This window comes from Alternaria viburni, assembly GCF_023758015.1.
Source record: "Alternaria viburni strain BMP 2772 chromosome Unknown scaffold_34, whole genome shotgun sequence".
Classification (NCBI taxonomy): Eukaryota; Fungi; Ascomycota; class Dothideomycetes; order Pleosporales; family Pleosporaceae; genus Alternaria; species Alternaria viburni.
The window spans coordinates 158,240-173,261 of record NW_026055803.1 but is presented as its reverse complement, the minus strand read 5'-3'; the positions used below and the strand labels follow the sequence as shown (position 1 = coordinate 173,261).

The window sequence follows — 15,022 nt, the reverse complement described above, 5'->3', positions numbered from 1 at the left end:
AATGCTTGTGTACACTCTAATAGAATTTACACATCGTCCGGACTCGGGCAACCTCGCAGCGGGGTAGCCGTCCACGAGCTGGGCGTGCCTCGCGCGCTGTGACGGTTGTGAGACGCGACCACAGTCTTGGGACACACTTATAGAATAAGAAACAAAGTTTAAGAGCCTCAAAGTCTATCCCTTCCCAGCCGAGCGTGGACGAAGCCGTTCCACGCGCAATGCATGGCGATGGTGGGGTTGTCCGCGAATCCCTAGGTACGGCTTTAGCAAGGTCTCCTCCGGCGGGCTTCAAGGGTTTTGACTGGTGCCGGAGAAGCTTTGCAAGACGTGCGGCCGCTTAGTGATGCTTGAAGAATGACCTAGTTGTTTATCGATGCCTTTTTAAAGACGTCAGTCCGCGCCGTGTGTTTCTGTGAAGCATTTGTCTGAGACCCTATCACCGGCGTTCGAGCGGCAAATTAAAGCTAACCAACGTCACCACCACGCGAAACCGCTAGAGCAGCTCCGATAACCCCACTACATAGGACTTTTCCTCACACATCCACGTCCTATCCGTAGCTTCCGCCCTTACTTCGAGATCTCTTGTGTTACCTTATTGCCCTCACCCACTGCAGCCCTTAATTGAGCTGTAACCTTGCGCCCGCTCCTCCCCCAAAGCGTTTACATCACACATCAACACAATGGCGGACACAGTTATCCAGCCCAAGCATGAGGAGGTCAATGCCGGGTAGGTCGCCCTCACCGTCCCCGATCGATTTTATACAGCCTTTTACGAGCCGTCTGAATATGTCATCAATTTATCCGGCCGTTGTTTTCTGCTCAAGCGCCTCGCGCTCTTCGGCGGAGGGGTTGGTCGATGCGCGAAACCGATCAAGCCCTTTAGCATTTTGAGCACCCCAGCTAACCAGATCTCGCGATAGAAACATGGAGCTCAAGGACAACACCATCATCGTTGTTTTGGGCGCCTCCGGTGACCTAGCGAAGAAAAAGACCGTACGTAAAGAAGCAAGCATGCGAGCAAACATCAGACTAACGGCATACCAGTTCCCAGCCCTCTTCGGCCTCGTAGGTTGCACGATACAGATCGACATGCGCATTCTCTGACCACCAGCACAGCACCGAAACAACTTCCTCCCCAAGAACATCCACATCGTCGGATATGCACGCACAAAGATGGACCGCGAGGAGTACCTCAAGCGCGTCAAGTCGTACATCAAGACTCCCACAAAAGAACTGGAGAAGCAGTTGGATGAATTTTGCGAGTTCTGCTCGTACGTCTCTGGCCAGTACGACCAGGACGAATCCTTCGTCGGACTTGAGAAGCACATGCAGGAGATCGAGAAGGGCCGCAAGGAGAACAACAGGATATTCTACATGGCTCTCCCTCCCAGCGTCTTCATCACAGTCTCTCAGCACCTGAAGCGCAACTGCTACCCCAAGAACGGCATTTCTCGCGTCATCGTAAGTCGCTCTTGTGCAACTTTTCGGATACATGCAGCTAACCGCTGTCGCACAGGTCGAGAAGCCATTTGGCAAGGACCTCCCAAGTTCAAGAGAGCTGCAGAAGGCGTTGGCTCCCGACTGGACCGAAGATGAGCTTTACCGAATTGACCACTACCTGGGTAAGGAGATGGTCAAGAACATCCTTATTCTCCGATTCGGTAACGAGTTCTTCGGCGCTACCTGGAACAGGAACCACATCGACAACGTTCAGATCACCTTCAAGGAGCCTTTCGGAACCGAAGGCCGTGGAGGTTACTTTGACGAGTTTGGCATCATCCGTGATGTTATGCAGAACCGTAAGCGAAGACTGATGGTTGAAATGAGGATTGACTGACGATTGCAGATTTGCTCCAAGTTCTTACCCTCCTCGCTATGGAGCGCCCCATCTCCTTCTCCGCCGAAGACATCCGCGACGAAAAGGTCCGCGTCCTCCGTGGTATGGCCTCGATCGAGCCCAAGAACGTTATAATCGGACAGTACGGAAAGTCACTGGACGGTCAAAAGCCAGGCTACAAGGAGGACGACACAGTCCCCAAGGACTCGCGATGCCCCACTTTCGCGTCCATGGTTGCCTACATCAAGAACGAGCGATGGGACGGCGTGCCCTTCATCCTGAAGGCAGGAAAGGCCCTGAACGAGCAGAAGACGGAAGTCCGCATCCAGTTCAAGGATGTCACCTCTGGCATCTTCAAGGACATCCCGCGAAACGAGCTCGTCATCCGTGTGCAGCCCAACGAGAGTGTTTACATTAAGATGAACTCCAAGCTGCCCGGTCTTAGCATGCAGACTGTCGTCACAGAACTCGACCTTACCTACAGACGGCGATTCTCCGACCTGAAGATCCCCGAGGCATACGAGTCGCTCATTCTCGATGCGCTGAAGGGCGACCACTCCAACTTCGTTCGTGACGACGAGCTCGACGCTAGCTGGAGGATCTTCACACCTCTTCTCCACTACCTTGATGACAACAAGGAGATCATTCCTATGGAGTACCCATATGGTTCGTAGAGGCCGAGAACATAGACGGATACTGGCTAACTATCATCAGGCTCCCGCGGCCCTGCCGTATTGGATGACTTCACTTCTTCTTACGGATACAAGTTCAGCGACGCAGCAGGTAGGACCTCACCTCTGCAGGACATTGAACCCAAAGACTAACTCGATTCTAGGATACCAGTGGCCCATGAACGAGCAGAAGTTGTAGATGGTGACTACACTTAGAAAGCGCCTTGGGTGAGGTCTGCTCGGGGTGACGAAGAATACATTTTTGGGAGGGTTGAGCAGCTTAGGTGCACTCAAGCCAATAGATAATGAATACAACGGCATTTGCATGTCGTACAACTCTTAGTTATGCATGTGTGATGGTGAATAGCCTGCTGCCGATCACTTTGTTCCGGGCAGCACATCAGACTTCCGAAAGCGGAGGTTGGTAAGCTAGGTATGCTTGGTGGGGTCCAGGGCCAGAGCGGGATGGCATCATCGGCGTTATGAGAAATTTTTGAGAGGCGTCGCGTCAGACGACATCGATTGAGTCAATTGTAGGTGTCACTGTAAGCAAAATTAGACGCAACCAGTCATCAAGTACTCGCAAAAAGTGGGGAGCATCTCCTGTGCGTGTGTTGTTGCTGTCTATTGCAGCCGCCAGTCATACTTTGCCGCAACATCCTAAAACCTGCCTTGCGATTACCCTGTGATTCGTTGAGCATTGCACAGTTTGGTAGCTGTAGTGAAGAGTCACTGCGTATTAATAGTCTAGATTCCTCCAGCATCGTCCGGATCAGACAGCCAGATTGAGTTGTCGCATCCCTCCTCCGAGCCACCTCCGCAACAACCTCCGCGCGCCCACCATGACTCCCGCACAGGACATTGCCGGCAGCGGCATCAGCCAACTCGCACGCCAAGTGTCCAACAGCCTCAACCTCAGCACCAGCCCGAACCTCTCCTTCCACAGCCCGCCCTCCACATTCCGCCAACCGCCCACTGGCAGCTTCAGCAATCAGGCCAACAACAGCGCACACGCGCAACAACTCGCCAAGCAACTGAAACCGTTCGATACCAAGGACATCAAGGTCCTGCTCCTCGAAAATGTCAACGAGGCCGGTGTCGATATTCTCCGCGGTCAGGGCTACCAGGTCGAGGCAATCAAGGCCAGTCTGGCAGAAGACCAGCTGATTGAGAAGATCCGCGATGTGCACGTTATTGGCATTCGCTCAAAGACGAAGCTCACCAAGAAGGTGCTGGAGGAGGCAAAGAACCTGATCGTCATCGGCTGCTTCTGCATCGGAACGAACCAGGTCGACCTCCAGACTGCTGCCAGCCAGGGTATCGCCGTCTTCAACTCGCCCTTCAGCAATTCGCGCTCCGTCGCCGAACTCGTCATCTCAGAGATCATCGCGCTCGCCCGCCAGCTCGCCGACCGCTCCATGGAACTACACAATGGCACATGGAACAAGGTCAGCAAGGGCTGCTGGGAGATCCGCGGCAAGACGCTGGGTATAGTCGGATACGGACACATTGGTAGCCAGCTGAGTGTGCTGGCCGAGTCCATGGGCATGAGCGTCATCTACTACGACGTCCTGACCACCATGGGTCTGGGAACCGCGCGACAAGTAGCATCCTTGGACGACCTCCTCGCCCAAGCCGACTTCGTCTCCCTCCACGTCCCCGCGACCTCTGAGACCAAGAACCTGATCGGCGCCGAGCAATTCGCAAAGATGAAGGACGGTAGCTACCTCATCAACAACGCGCGCGGCACCGTCGTCGACATCCCCGCCATGATCGAAGCCAGCCGCTCTGGCAAACTCGCCGGCGCCGCCATCGACGTCTTCCCCAACGAACCCGCCGGCAACGGCGACTACTTCAGCTCCGACCTGAACGCGTGGACCAAGGACCTCGTCGGTCTAAAGAACATCATCCTAACCCCTCACATCGGCGGCAGCACAGAAGAAGCGCAATCCGCCATCGGTGTCGAAGTCAGCACAGCACTCGTCCGCTACGTCAACGAGGGCACCACGCTCGGTGCCGTCAACCTGCCTGAAGTCAATCTGCGTAGCTTGACGCTCGATCAGCCCGATTGCATGCGTGTTATTTACATCCATAAGAACGTGCCTGGCGTGCTGAGACAGGTCAATGGTATCTTGCTTCACCACAATATCGAGAAGCAGATGAGTGATTCAAGAGGCGAGGTTGCGTATCTCATGGCGGATATCAGTGAGGTTAAGGAGGGGGAGATTAGGGATTTGTTCACGAGTTTGGAGGAGCTTTCTTGTACGTCTACACTTCTACACCACCTCACCCCTTTGCTTGAGAAGATGGCTAACATAACGCAGCGTGTATCCGTACCAGGGTCCTGTACTAGGCGGACAGCCCCTTTCACGATCGCGGAGACGAGCGGATGCAGCCGGCGGAGCAGACAGAGGAGACTGACCTCGTTGAACAACACAAGAATGATACGAGGGATGATATGTTGGGTTCGCTGCCGCATATTAGGGACCTTAAAAGTATGGGTAGAAGGCTTTCGCACGGCGTCTGATTTGGGGTTGTGCATACATTGGCTAGAAAAGTAGAGTTCAACACTGGGTTATTGTTACTACTGAAATGAATGAGATACGAGATGAATTGACACAAGAAGTACATTGTGGGAATGTCTGCTATGCATGTCCTGTGAACCCCGTGGGCTACAGCGCACACGCATGGCTTTGTTCATGGTATGAAGCCGTACCCAAAGCTGATCCAACCCTTCCCTTTCCTCACCTGTTGCGATATTTCTGGGGGACTCCTCAATACTTCCATCGCGCTGAACACCCGTACTTGTCTCAATCATCTCTTCAGGCGAGCTTGCTGCGACATTCTCTGCTTGGTGTTCTTCTCTACTCCAGTCAGACTGATCTATCTTATATCTTCTTAAATGACAACGTTGACGAAGTCGCGACCCAGTCCATACCGGTACTTGTTGCGCCGTCTGACCGCCATGTGCGCTGGAGTTGTAGTCGTAAAGTCGATCTGCAAAGCCGGTAGGAATGGTTTGATGGGGAATTTGGTGTGAGGGATGGCGTTGATGAACTCTTCTGCCGTAGGCAAGATCGTTATGGCTCTTCTTTGTCGATTTCGTGGGACGTTGTCACGGGAAGAGGCTTTCTTGATCGGAGAATACTGCGAGTGTGCTGCCGTTGTAGTCGCGAACTCAGCGGATAGTATCGCCTTCATCCTACAGCGACGATAGCATGCGACGTGATCCCAGTCGAGTAATCGTGGTGCCTGGTGGGATGAAATTCGGTAGCTTGAAGCCTGCGGGCTGTTGCTGACGGGGCCCAGAGACTGTGATACGTTGCAGGTCAAACTCGCCGTGATAGTACGTGGGCTGTGCCCTCCAAAGTGGATTCAGCCCAAGGTGATAGTCACCGGTTCTATATCACGTATCCAAGCCAATTCCTCTTCAAAGGTACCTTTCAATTCTCGCCAGTAGACATTTGGGGTGTCACCAGCACTCAAGGTCTGAATTCCGGTAGCAGGGCCGATCAGCTCGTCTAATCCTACCGCCTGGATGATGCCCGTGTCCCCAGGCTCAGGATTGGCCAACGCGATTCCTATACGTTCGTAGTGAGTTCCGAGGTCTCGCAGTACCATTATCGACAGGTATCTGAGATTCTGGTCGTGAGTGACCGCACATGTTATCTGGCTGCTGTCGTAGTCTTCGCCGAGGTCGACGTCCCAGTGTATGTGCATGTAAAGCTTGACGTCACCGCCATTTCCCAACGCGGTGCCGATAGTGAGTACCAGGAATGATCTTTCGCGCTCGGAAGGGCCCCAATCCCACGTCTGAACGAGTTTTGAACGCGTTATGTTAACCACCGGAAACGGGTGGACTTTGACGGTAATTTGTATATGTTGGAAGTCCCTTACGCGATGCTCACCCTCAGACCAATTCAGAAGCGGATTACTTAGGTTGTCAGCATCCTTTACTGACAGATCAAGTTGGTGGAGAACATCTGCAAATTTGACACTACCGGCCCAGCCAAGTGGCGTCCAGCTGGGATATTCCGGTCGTCTCATGGCTGTTCTGTAGTGCTTCCAGTTTATACAGATGTAACCATGCCCGATTGGCGGTGGTCGGTATGGTAGTCCCCACAAAGTACGAACGGAAGAATTCTTTCTGTTATGGTAGTTCAGAACGCCCAGAATGGCGTTCATGGCATCACTGTCGTGACTGAGTCCGCGAGCTGAATATTGCTGAAGCAATTGCATGATCTCGTCGGGCTCATTAAATCCGTCGCTGCTGCCTCCTAATGCGCGTGGATTCAGTGTACCCTCCAATAGATAGACTTCGGATTCGGATACGCAACGCTGAAAGCCTTCGTATTCCTGCACATGATTGCATATGAACAGAACTGCACTCTCCGTGAAGTATAGTCGCCTGCGCGGAAGGTAGCCTTCCTGAAATGTCCATCCTCGTGTAAACCAACGAGATCTGGTGATGATCCTGTGAACTGTGGGCGGGACATAGGACACGCGTATGTCACCAGCAGTAGCGTCTCGATATCTCACTCTTCGTGAGCTTCCTACGCCCGGTATACCCGATGAGGGATCATGGCCGGCTGATGCGATTAGAGTGAGCTCTGCTGCGGTGTATATCAAATCCATCTGTCGAATCTGAAAAAGCTTGTCGACTGCGTCATCCTGTTGTATGCACTGATTTCTTGGTTAGCACTGTCAAAGTATAATTTGGGAACTTACAAAGGCGCTGTATGTACAATGACGCGTTAGCTCAATTGCCGTCCACAATGATTGCGAAAGTACTCACTCAACCCAAAGATACCGATATCCGAGAAGCAATGTAGCTTCCATGCTGTCCTCAATAGTACGGGGCAGCTCAAAAGACAGAGCTCTGGACTTCGTGTCTGTCTTGAAGGTCAACCCACCCCATACGTATGACAACGCCACGTATCGGCATCCCGCTGCCGCTGCAACGATAGTTCTCTCCATGCAATCAATGACTTTCAGATTCCGAGGTGCCCCTTGTGTGCTGAGTTTGCAACGAGCATGAGACTTGCCACACTCTTCGAGCCAGCCTCTGATCGCATCGAAATCAACGCGTCGATCCTCCGTTTCCACGCGCTTCCAATCATCAGCAATGGATGAATCAGGATACCATATCTTGACCACTCCGGCTTGGCTATGTTTCCGCTCTCTGGTACCGTCAGATTCATAGAAGGCGGCCACGCCTGAGTAGCCTAACCAACGTTCCCACCGCAACAACGGTCTCTTCATACTGGGATCCTCCTCTTGATGTTCCCTCAGCGCCATACCGAGTACTTGGCATACCTCACAAGCTGAGTTCAATAGCTTTTCCGCGTTTTCTTCGATTCGAAAGATATCTGTACCATCTTCTTGGTAAGGGACCTTTGGCCACACGGATAAGCATCGATCGCACGTGTGGTTTCTTTTCGGGTAGAATTGCTTCCGCTCATGCTCATCGACCGTTTTGTTCATGCTGGTCGTAGTAGTTAAGATGAACAATCACGCACTTTCCAAGTGTTGACTGAGTCGAGTCTTTAGATTCTGGTACCACCTCTTCGGTAGCGACTCAACCTGAGGTCGATGCCATGTGCTAGGCGATACTGCTGTAGAGCCAAGTACGTGCGGAGGAGGGAGAAAGATAGTGTAGGAAGAATGACATTGGGGTAGTACCAATCGATAGTCCTGGTAGGTGGTACCTTCCCGGGAAGATGCTGATCCAATGAACAGTCAGGTGACAAAAAAGGTTGCTGTTCTTGGGTTGCAATTGTACCTAACAGGCAAAACTTACCCTGGAGGAACACAACATCTCCCACGTTGGCAAACCCATCGTGAATCTACGGTGAGTACGTCTAGGATGCTGTGTCGTGCCGGTACGACCGAGAGGAAAGATTGTTTGGTTTGTAGGCAGCCGCGACTGCCAGTCCAGATGAAGCGGGCGATAAGCGCTATCGCACGTGATCGCTCATGTGACGTGTTTGTCTCGGTTTACAATGTGGTATTTCGGCGCGAGTACGTTATGAACACTTCAAGCGCGTATAAGTTGTGATTGATGGGATGTTATTGAACACGTTTGGCAATGTTCATCTAGTCACTTGGTGGAAATATACTACCTGGTAGGGTGATGGTTACACAACCTTGGAAAGACACTTTGACTGGTAGCGAGTCGTGAGCTCGTGGAAAACGACGACAGTCAGGTGTGGAGATATCCATTAGAAGTCACTCACGCTATGGTGGGTATGACCGAGCCATGGCCATGCAGCCCCTTTGCAGTTAGTCGATTCGATGATTACTGAAGCCCCGAATTCCTGGTCTTTGAAGTACAATGAAGTCGTGACGCCCACGTATCATGCTGAGGCGGCATGTTTCAGTTGGCCGGGTTCAGCAAGAACGGATGCGCGAAGAAAGAGATTCGAGAGGCGAAACATCCAGGGAGTTTACCTGCATAAACTCTGGGGAAGGACTGTCGCTTTAGATGACAGGTGGGGAATGGGACAGTGCGAGTAAGAATGCTGGCCTGCATGTGGGTGTGGTACGCAGCACGTTGGAAGGCCGGACAGCGTCACAGGCTGCTCCAGGTACGCCGAGTGAGGCTGCAGATCGGATGCAAGCTGCTGAGGCTATTTGGGATGCAGAAGTGAGGAGGTGCATATGGTGAGACGCCTGTCTGCGCGGTTCCAGGTGGCAGAGCGGTGGTGGTTGGCTCGGCCCCCTGGAGCTGGCCCGTGCGGGTTGGCGGGATGTTGGCGGTGAGAGGCGATTAGCGTGACCAGAGAAAGTCGACAACACGGCGGGCAGCAGTTCGCATAACTTCGCCCACACGATTGCCCTCCTCTCCTCCAGGGATGCATCGAGCCCTGTGACTGCAGCGACATCCCACGCTGACGACGTCCACGACCGCACCCACGCAGCCAGCGACCGCACCGACTTAGCGAGCTGAGCATATCCCACCACCAGGGAGCCGCCTCTGGACCCTGAACCCGCACCGCCTTTTGGAGGGGGACAACCCATACACAACCACCCACCATGGCTCACATCTACGACCTCGGCACCCGGGCATGGCAGCCCGATACCACCGAGGGCTGGGTCGCCTCCGAGGTGACGGACAAGCAGATTGCGGGAGACAAAGTGAAGCTGGTGTTCACGCTGGAGAATGGCGAGGTACGCACACCCACGGGCATGATATTGATGCAGGACACGGCCACTGACGATGCTTCACTGCGCAGACCAAATCCGTCGAGACGACGATACTGGCCATCCAGACCGGCAATGACCCCAATCTCCCTCCGCTGATGAACCCGGCCATGCTCGAAGCCAGCGATGACCTTACGAACCTGTCACATTTGAACGAGCCGGCTGGTACAGTCGCCCGACCCCACACAAAAGACATGGCATACTGACGGTCGTGCAGTGCTCCAGGCCATCAAGCTGCGTTACCTGCAGAAGGAGATCTACACATACTCGGGTATCGTCCTGATCGCGACAAATCCCTTTGCGCGAGTCGACTCCCTATACGTACCCGGCATGGTACAGGTCTACGCTGGCAAGCAGAGATCCTATGGCGCTCCGCATTTGTTTGCCATTGCTGAAGAAGCCTTCGCGTGAGTTCCCCGCGCCTCAGACCCACCACCCGTTATGGCAGTGACTAATCTTTACCAGCGACATGTTGCGAGACCAGAAGAACCAGACCATTGTCGTCTCTGGAGAGTCCGGAGCCGGAAAGACGGTCAGCGCCAAATACATCATGCGATACTTTGCCACACGAGAGTCCCCGGACAACCCAGGCAAGCGGAGAGGCAAGTCCGACTCGATGAGCGAGACCGAAGAGCAGATTCTGGCTACCAACCCCATTATGGAAGCCTTCGGTAACGCCAAAACCACCCGTAACGATAACTCCTCGCGTTTCGGTAAATACATCGAGATCATGTTCAACAAGCAGACGGATATTATTGGTGCAAAGATCAGGACGTATCTGCTGGAACGGTCAAGACTGGTGTTTCAGCCGCTTAAGGAGCGGAATTACCACGTCTTCTACCAGCTGGTAGCCGGTGCGTCGGATGAGGAGCGCGAAGAGCTCTCCCTGAAGTCGGTCGAGGAGTTCAGCTACCTCAATCAAGGCAGTGCGCCTGTGATTGAGGGTATGGACGACGTGGCTGAGTTTAAGGCCACAAGACAATCCTTGACCAAGATCGGTGTGCCGCCAGAAACCCAAGCCGGCATCTGGCGTCTGCTCGCGGCGCTGTTGCACATGGGAGACATCAAGATCACAGCAACTCGAACAGACTCAAATCTTGACCCAGCCGAGCCTTCTCTCGTCAAGGCTTGTTCGCTGCTAGGAATTGACGCCAACACTTTCGCCAAGTGGATTGTAAAGAAGCAACTCATTACCAGAGGAGAGAAGATTGTCTCCAACTTGACGCAGCAGCAGGCTATCGTGGTCCGAGACTCCGTTGCCAAGTTTATCTATTCGAGCTTGTTCGACTGGCTGGTCGAGCGCACAAACGAGAGTCTGGCCACCGAAGAGGTTATTGCGCAAGCCCACACCTTCATTGGTGTCCTCGATATCTACGGTTTCGAGCACTTCGCAAAGAACTCTTTCGAGCAGTTCTGTATCAACTACGCTAATGAAAAATTGCAACAAGAGTTTAACGCACACGTCTTCAAGCTGGAGCAGGAGGAGTACATGCGCGAACAGATCGACTGGACTTTCATCGACTTCGCCGACAACCAGCCTTGTATCGATCTTATTGAAGGCAAGCTAGGTATCTTGTCTCTACTAGACGAAGAGTCGCGTTTGCCCATGGGTTCGGATGAGCAATTCGTTACTAAGCTACACCACAACTACTCCGGAGACAAGCACAAATTCTACAAGAAGCCCCGGTTCGGCAAGTCGTCTTTCACCGTCTGCCATTACGCCATCGATGTCACGTACGAATCTGATGGCTTCATCGAGAAGAACAGAGATACTGTGCCCGACGAACACATGGAGGTCCTCAAGGCTGCAAGCAATAAGTTCTTGACCCAAGTCTTGGACGTTGCTGCGTCGATCCGAGAGAAGGAGAATGCTACTAGCGCTTCGTCCAAGCCGGGTACTGCCATGTCGGCTGGCCGAAGGATGGCGACCAACCGCAAGCCAACACTCGGTGGTATCTTCAAATCGTCTCTCATCGAACTCATGCAGACCATCAACTCAACCGACGTCCACTATATCCGATGTATCAAGCCCAACGAGGCCAAGGCTGCTTGGCAATTCGATGGACCCATGGTTCTCAGCCAATTGCGCGCTTGTGGTGTTCTCGAAACTGTCAGGATCAGTTGCGCCGGTTACCCCACACGATGGACTTATGAGGAATTCGCCCTGCGTTACTACATGTTGGTCAGATCCGCTGACTGGACGCCCGAAATCCGAAACATGGCCACGGCAATCTTGAAGAAGGCGCTAGGTGCCGGCAAGAACGATGGCACCGACAAGTACCAGATGGGTTTGACAAAGATCTTCTTCCGCGCTGGTATGCTTGCGTTCCTCGAGAACTTGCGTACAGCCAGACTCAACGACGCCGCCGTCATGATTCAGAAGAACCTCCGAGCCAAATACTACCGCCGTATCTACCTCGAGATGCGCGAGGCGGTCATCCACGTGCAATCATTGGCTAGGGGCTACATGACCAGGGAACGAGCCGAGGAGGCCAGGCAGGTCAAGGCTGCAACCACCATTCAGAGAGTCTGGCGTGGTAGCAAGGACCGCAAGCGCTTCCTTGTTGTCCGAAACTCGCTTATCAAGTTTGAGGCTGCCGCAAAGGGATTCTTGCTCCGTAAGAACATCCTGGACAAGAGGCTTGGAGATGCTGCTCGCATGATCCAACGCAACTGGCGCAAACAAAGATACATCCGCGCCTACAAGAAGGAGATCAACGACATCATCACTGTCCAGAAGCTCTGGAGGGGAAGGAAGGCCCGCAGGGAATACAAGGTCCTCCGCGCCGAATCTCGCGATCTCAAGAACATCTCTTACAAGCTCGAAAACAAGGTTGTCGAGCTTACCCAGAACTTGGGTACGATGAGGGAGCAGAACAAGTCGCTCAAGTCTCAAGTGGAGAACTACGAGAGCCAGATCAAATCGTACAAGGAGCGCAGCCGTACACTCGAGAACCGCCAGAAGGAGCTACAAGCCGAAGCCAACCAAGCTGGTATCACCGCTGCCAAGCTCAGCCAGATGGAAGACGAGTACAAGAAGCTGCAGACAAGCTACGAAGAGAGCACCGCAAAGATGCGCCATCTTCAAGAAGAGGAGAAGGAACTCCGTGCGTCGCTTAAGAGGACCACAGACGACCTGGAGCAATCCAAGAGGAGGAGCAATGTCACCGAGACCGAAAAAATGTCCCTCCGCCAGCAACTCGCCGAGCTGCAAGAGCAGGTTGAACTGATGAAGCGATCCGGCCCAATGCCTGGTGAGCTGACAAACGGTCACTCCACGGCCATAGCCCCCAGCAGCTTGATCAAGCTTGTCTCGTCGAAGAAGCCAAAGAGGCGCAGTGCTGGACCAGACACTCGCGACATCAACCGATTCAGCGAACAATACAACCCGCGACCTGTCTCCATGGCTCCTGGTTCCACCATTCACAGGCAAAACCTCTCCGGCTCAACGTTTGCTCAGCTCGATAACGTCGAGCTTGAGCTTGAGAACATCCTTGCTGAGGAGGACATGCTGAACGATGAGGTCACTCTTGGCCTGATCAAGAACCTGAAGATCCCATCGCCCACCACAACGCCCCCACCTACCGATAAGGAGGTTCTCTTCCCAGCTTACCTCATCAACCTTGTCACCTCCGAGATGTGGAACAACGGTTTCGTCAAGGAATCAGAGCGCTTCCTCGCAAACGTTATGCAGTCGATCCAACAAGAGGTCATGCAGCACGATGCTGAAGACGCGATCAACCCAGGTGCCTTCTGGTTGTCGAACGTCCATGAGATGCTTTCGTTCGTCTTCCTCGCTGAAGATTGGTACGAGCAACAGAAGACCGACAACTACGAGTACGACAGACTGCTGGAGATTGTCAAGCACGATCTTGAGAGTCTCGAGTTCAACATCTACCACACCTGGATGAAGGTGCTCAAGAAGAAGCTGCACAAGATGATTATCCCTGCTATCATCGAGTCGCAATCACTGCCCGGCTTCGTTACCAACGAGAGCAACCGTTTCCTTGGAAAGCTCCTCCAGGGCAGCAACACCCCTGCCTACAGCATGGACAACCTACTCACCCTACTCAACAGCGTCTACAAGGCCATGAAGGCTTACTACTTGGAAGACTCTATCATCACACAGTGTGTTACCGAGTTGCTGAGGTTAGTGGGTGTCACTGCCTTCAACGACTTGCTCATGCGCCGCAACTTCCTTTCATGGAAGCGAGGTCTGCAGATCAACTACAACATCACCCGTATCGAGGAGTGGTGCAAGTCGCATGACATGCCAGAGGGCACACTGCAACTTGAGCATCTGATGCAAGCAACCAAGTTGCTCCAGCTGAAGAAGGCTACTTTGAACGACATTGAGATTATTCAGGACATCTGCTGGATGCTGAGTCCGAACCAAATCCAGAAGCTGCTGAACCAGTACCTGGTAGCCGACTACGAGCAGCCCATCAACGGCGAGATCATGAAGGCCGTCGCGTCGCGTGTGACGGAGAAGAGCGACGTTCTTCTCCTCACCGCAGTCGACATGGAGGATAGTGGCCCGTACGAAATCGCGGAGCCAAGAGTGATAACAGCACTCGAGACATACACGCCTTCCTGTAAGTATTTTCTCTCATCCATCTACCGCACCATCGGCACACGTCTAATACAATCGACAGGGCTGCAAACCCCCCGCCTCAAGCGCCTCGCAGAGATCGTCTCGCAACAAGCCATTGCGCAGCAAGAGAAGCTCGAGTTCGACGACGACATGCCCAACGGCCAGAGCAACGGCGACGCCATGCAGGCTCTCACCGGCGGCATGGGCATGAACGGCAACGGAATGAACGGCCACGGTACGATTGAAGAGGGAATTGAAGCATGAACTTTAGCATCTTTTGTCAGCACAGCGAGCGAAAATTTGGTATTAGACACATGAAACGACACGCGCGCACGAGAAAGACGACAACGGGAGGAGGAAGTAAGCGCCGCAGATGATGATGATGATGATGGGGAACTCCCAATGTTTGTAAAGTTGTTAGGAAGCAAAGCTGTGTTCTTCTTCTTTCTGTCTTCTGGTCTAGTTGCTGGAACTTCTGGGAGGGATGGAAAGCGGGGGAGGGGTGTTGCTTCGGAATTACTTACTTACTCACTCTTCGTTGGGGAGGATTCGGTGGGCGCGTATGACGCATGATGATGTTGGGTATTTAATGCTGGGGTTCTTTTGCGCGAATGATATATCTTTTTTAACTTTATTGGATGCGTGTGTTATGTGTGTGGCTTTGTGTGTGCGGTGTTGATGTGTCGAGGTGATTGAGAGGACCGACTTAATGCTTTC

The 15,022-nt window shown here is 53.1% G+C and overlaps 4 protein-coding genes across 4 annotated transcripts; 3 read left to right on the top strand and 1 right to left on the bottom strand.

The window, feature by feature from the left end:
- Nucleotides 1-680: 680 nt before the first annotated feature.
- Nucleotides 681-2,707, top strand: J4E79_010906 (uncharacterized protein; the record flags this gene model as incomplete). Its single annotated transcript, XM_049359737.1, has 8 exons — nt 681-727; nt 921-993; nt 1,045-1,065; nt 1,117-1,461; nt 1,517-1,799; nt 1,847-2,503; nt 2,552-2,620; nt 2,673-2,707. The coding sequence occupies 8 exons, from the start codon at nt 681-683 to the stop codon at nt 2,705-2,707; spliced, it is 1,530 nt and encodes a 509-aa protein (XP_049205836.1).
- A 643-nt stretch (nt 2,708-3,350) lies between these two features.
- Nucleotides 3,351-4,861, top strand: SER33 (D-3-phosphoglycerate dehydrogenase 2; the record flags this gene model as incomplete). The annotated part of the gene is made up of 2 exons (XM_049359736.1): nt 3,351-4,770; nt 4,833-4,861. The coding sequence occupies 2 exons, from the start codon at nt 3,351-3,353 to the stop codon at nt 4,859-4,861; spliced, it is 1,449 nt and encodes a 482-aa protein (XP_049205835.1).
- A 545-nt stretch (nt 4,862-5,406) lies between these two features.
- J4E79_010904 (uncharacterized protein) lies at nt 5,407-6,555 on the bottom strand (the record flags this gene model as incomplete). The annotated part of the gene is made up of 2 exons (XM_049359735.1): nt 5,407-5,570; nt 5,949-6,555. 2 exons carry the CDS (start codon nt 6,553-6,555, stop codon nt 5,407-5,409), a joined length of 771 nt encoding a protein of 256 aa, XP_049205834.1.
- Nucleotides 6,556-9,543: 2,988 nt separating this feature from the next.
- On the top strand, nt 9,544-14,569 carry J4E79_010903 (uncharacterized protein; the record flags this gene model as incomplete). The annotated part of the gene is made up of 5 exons (XM_049359734.1): nt 9,544-9,678; nt 9,744-9,876; nt 9,929-10,118; nt 10,177-14,306; nt 14,367-14,569. The coding sequence occupies 5 exons, from the start codon at nt 9,544-9,546 to the stop codon at nt 14,567-14,569; spliced, it is 4,791 nt and encodes a 1,596-aa protein (XP_049205833.1).
- Between the last annotated feature and the right edge of the window lie 453 nt (nt 14,570-15,022).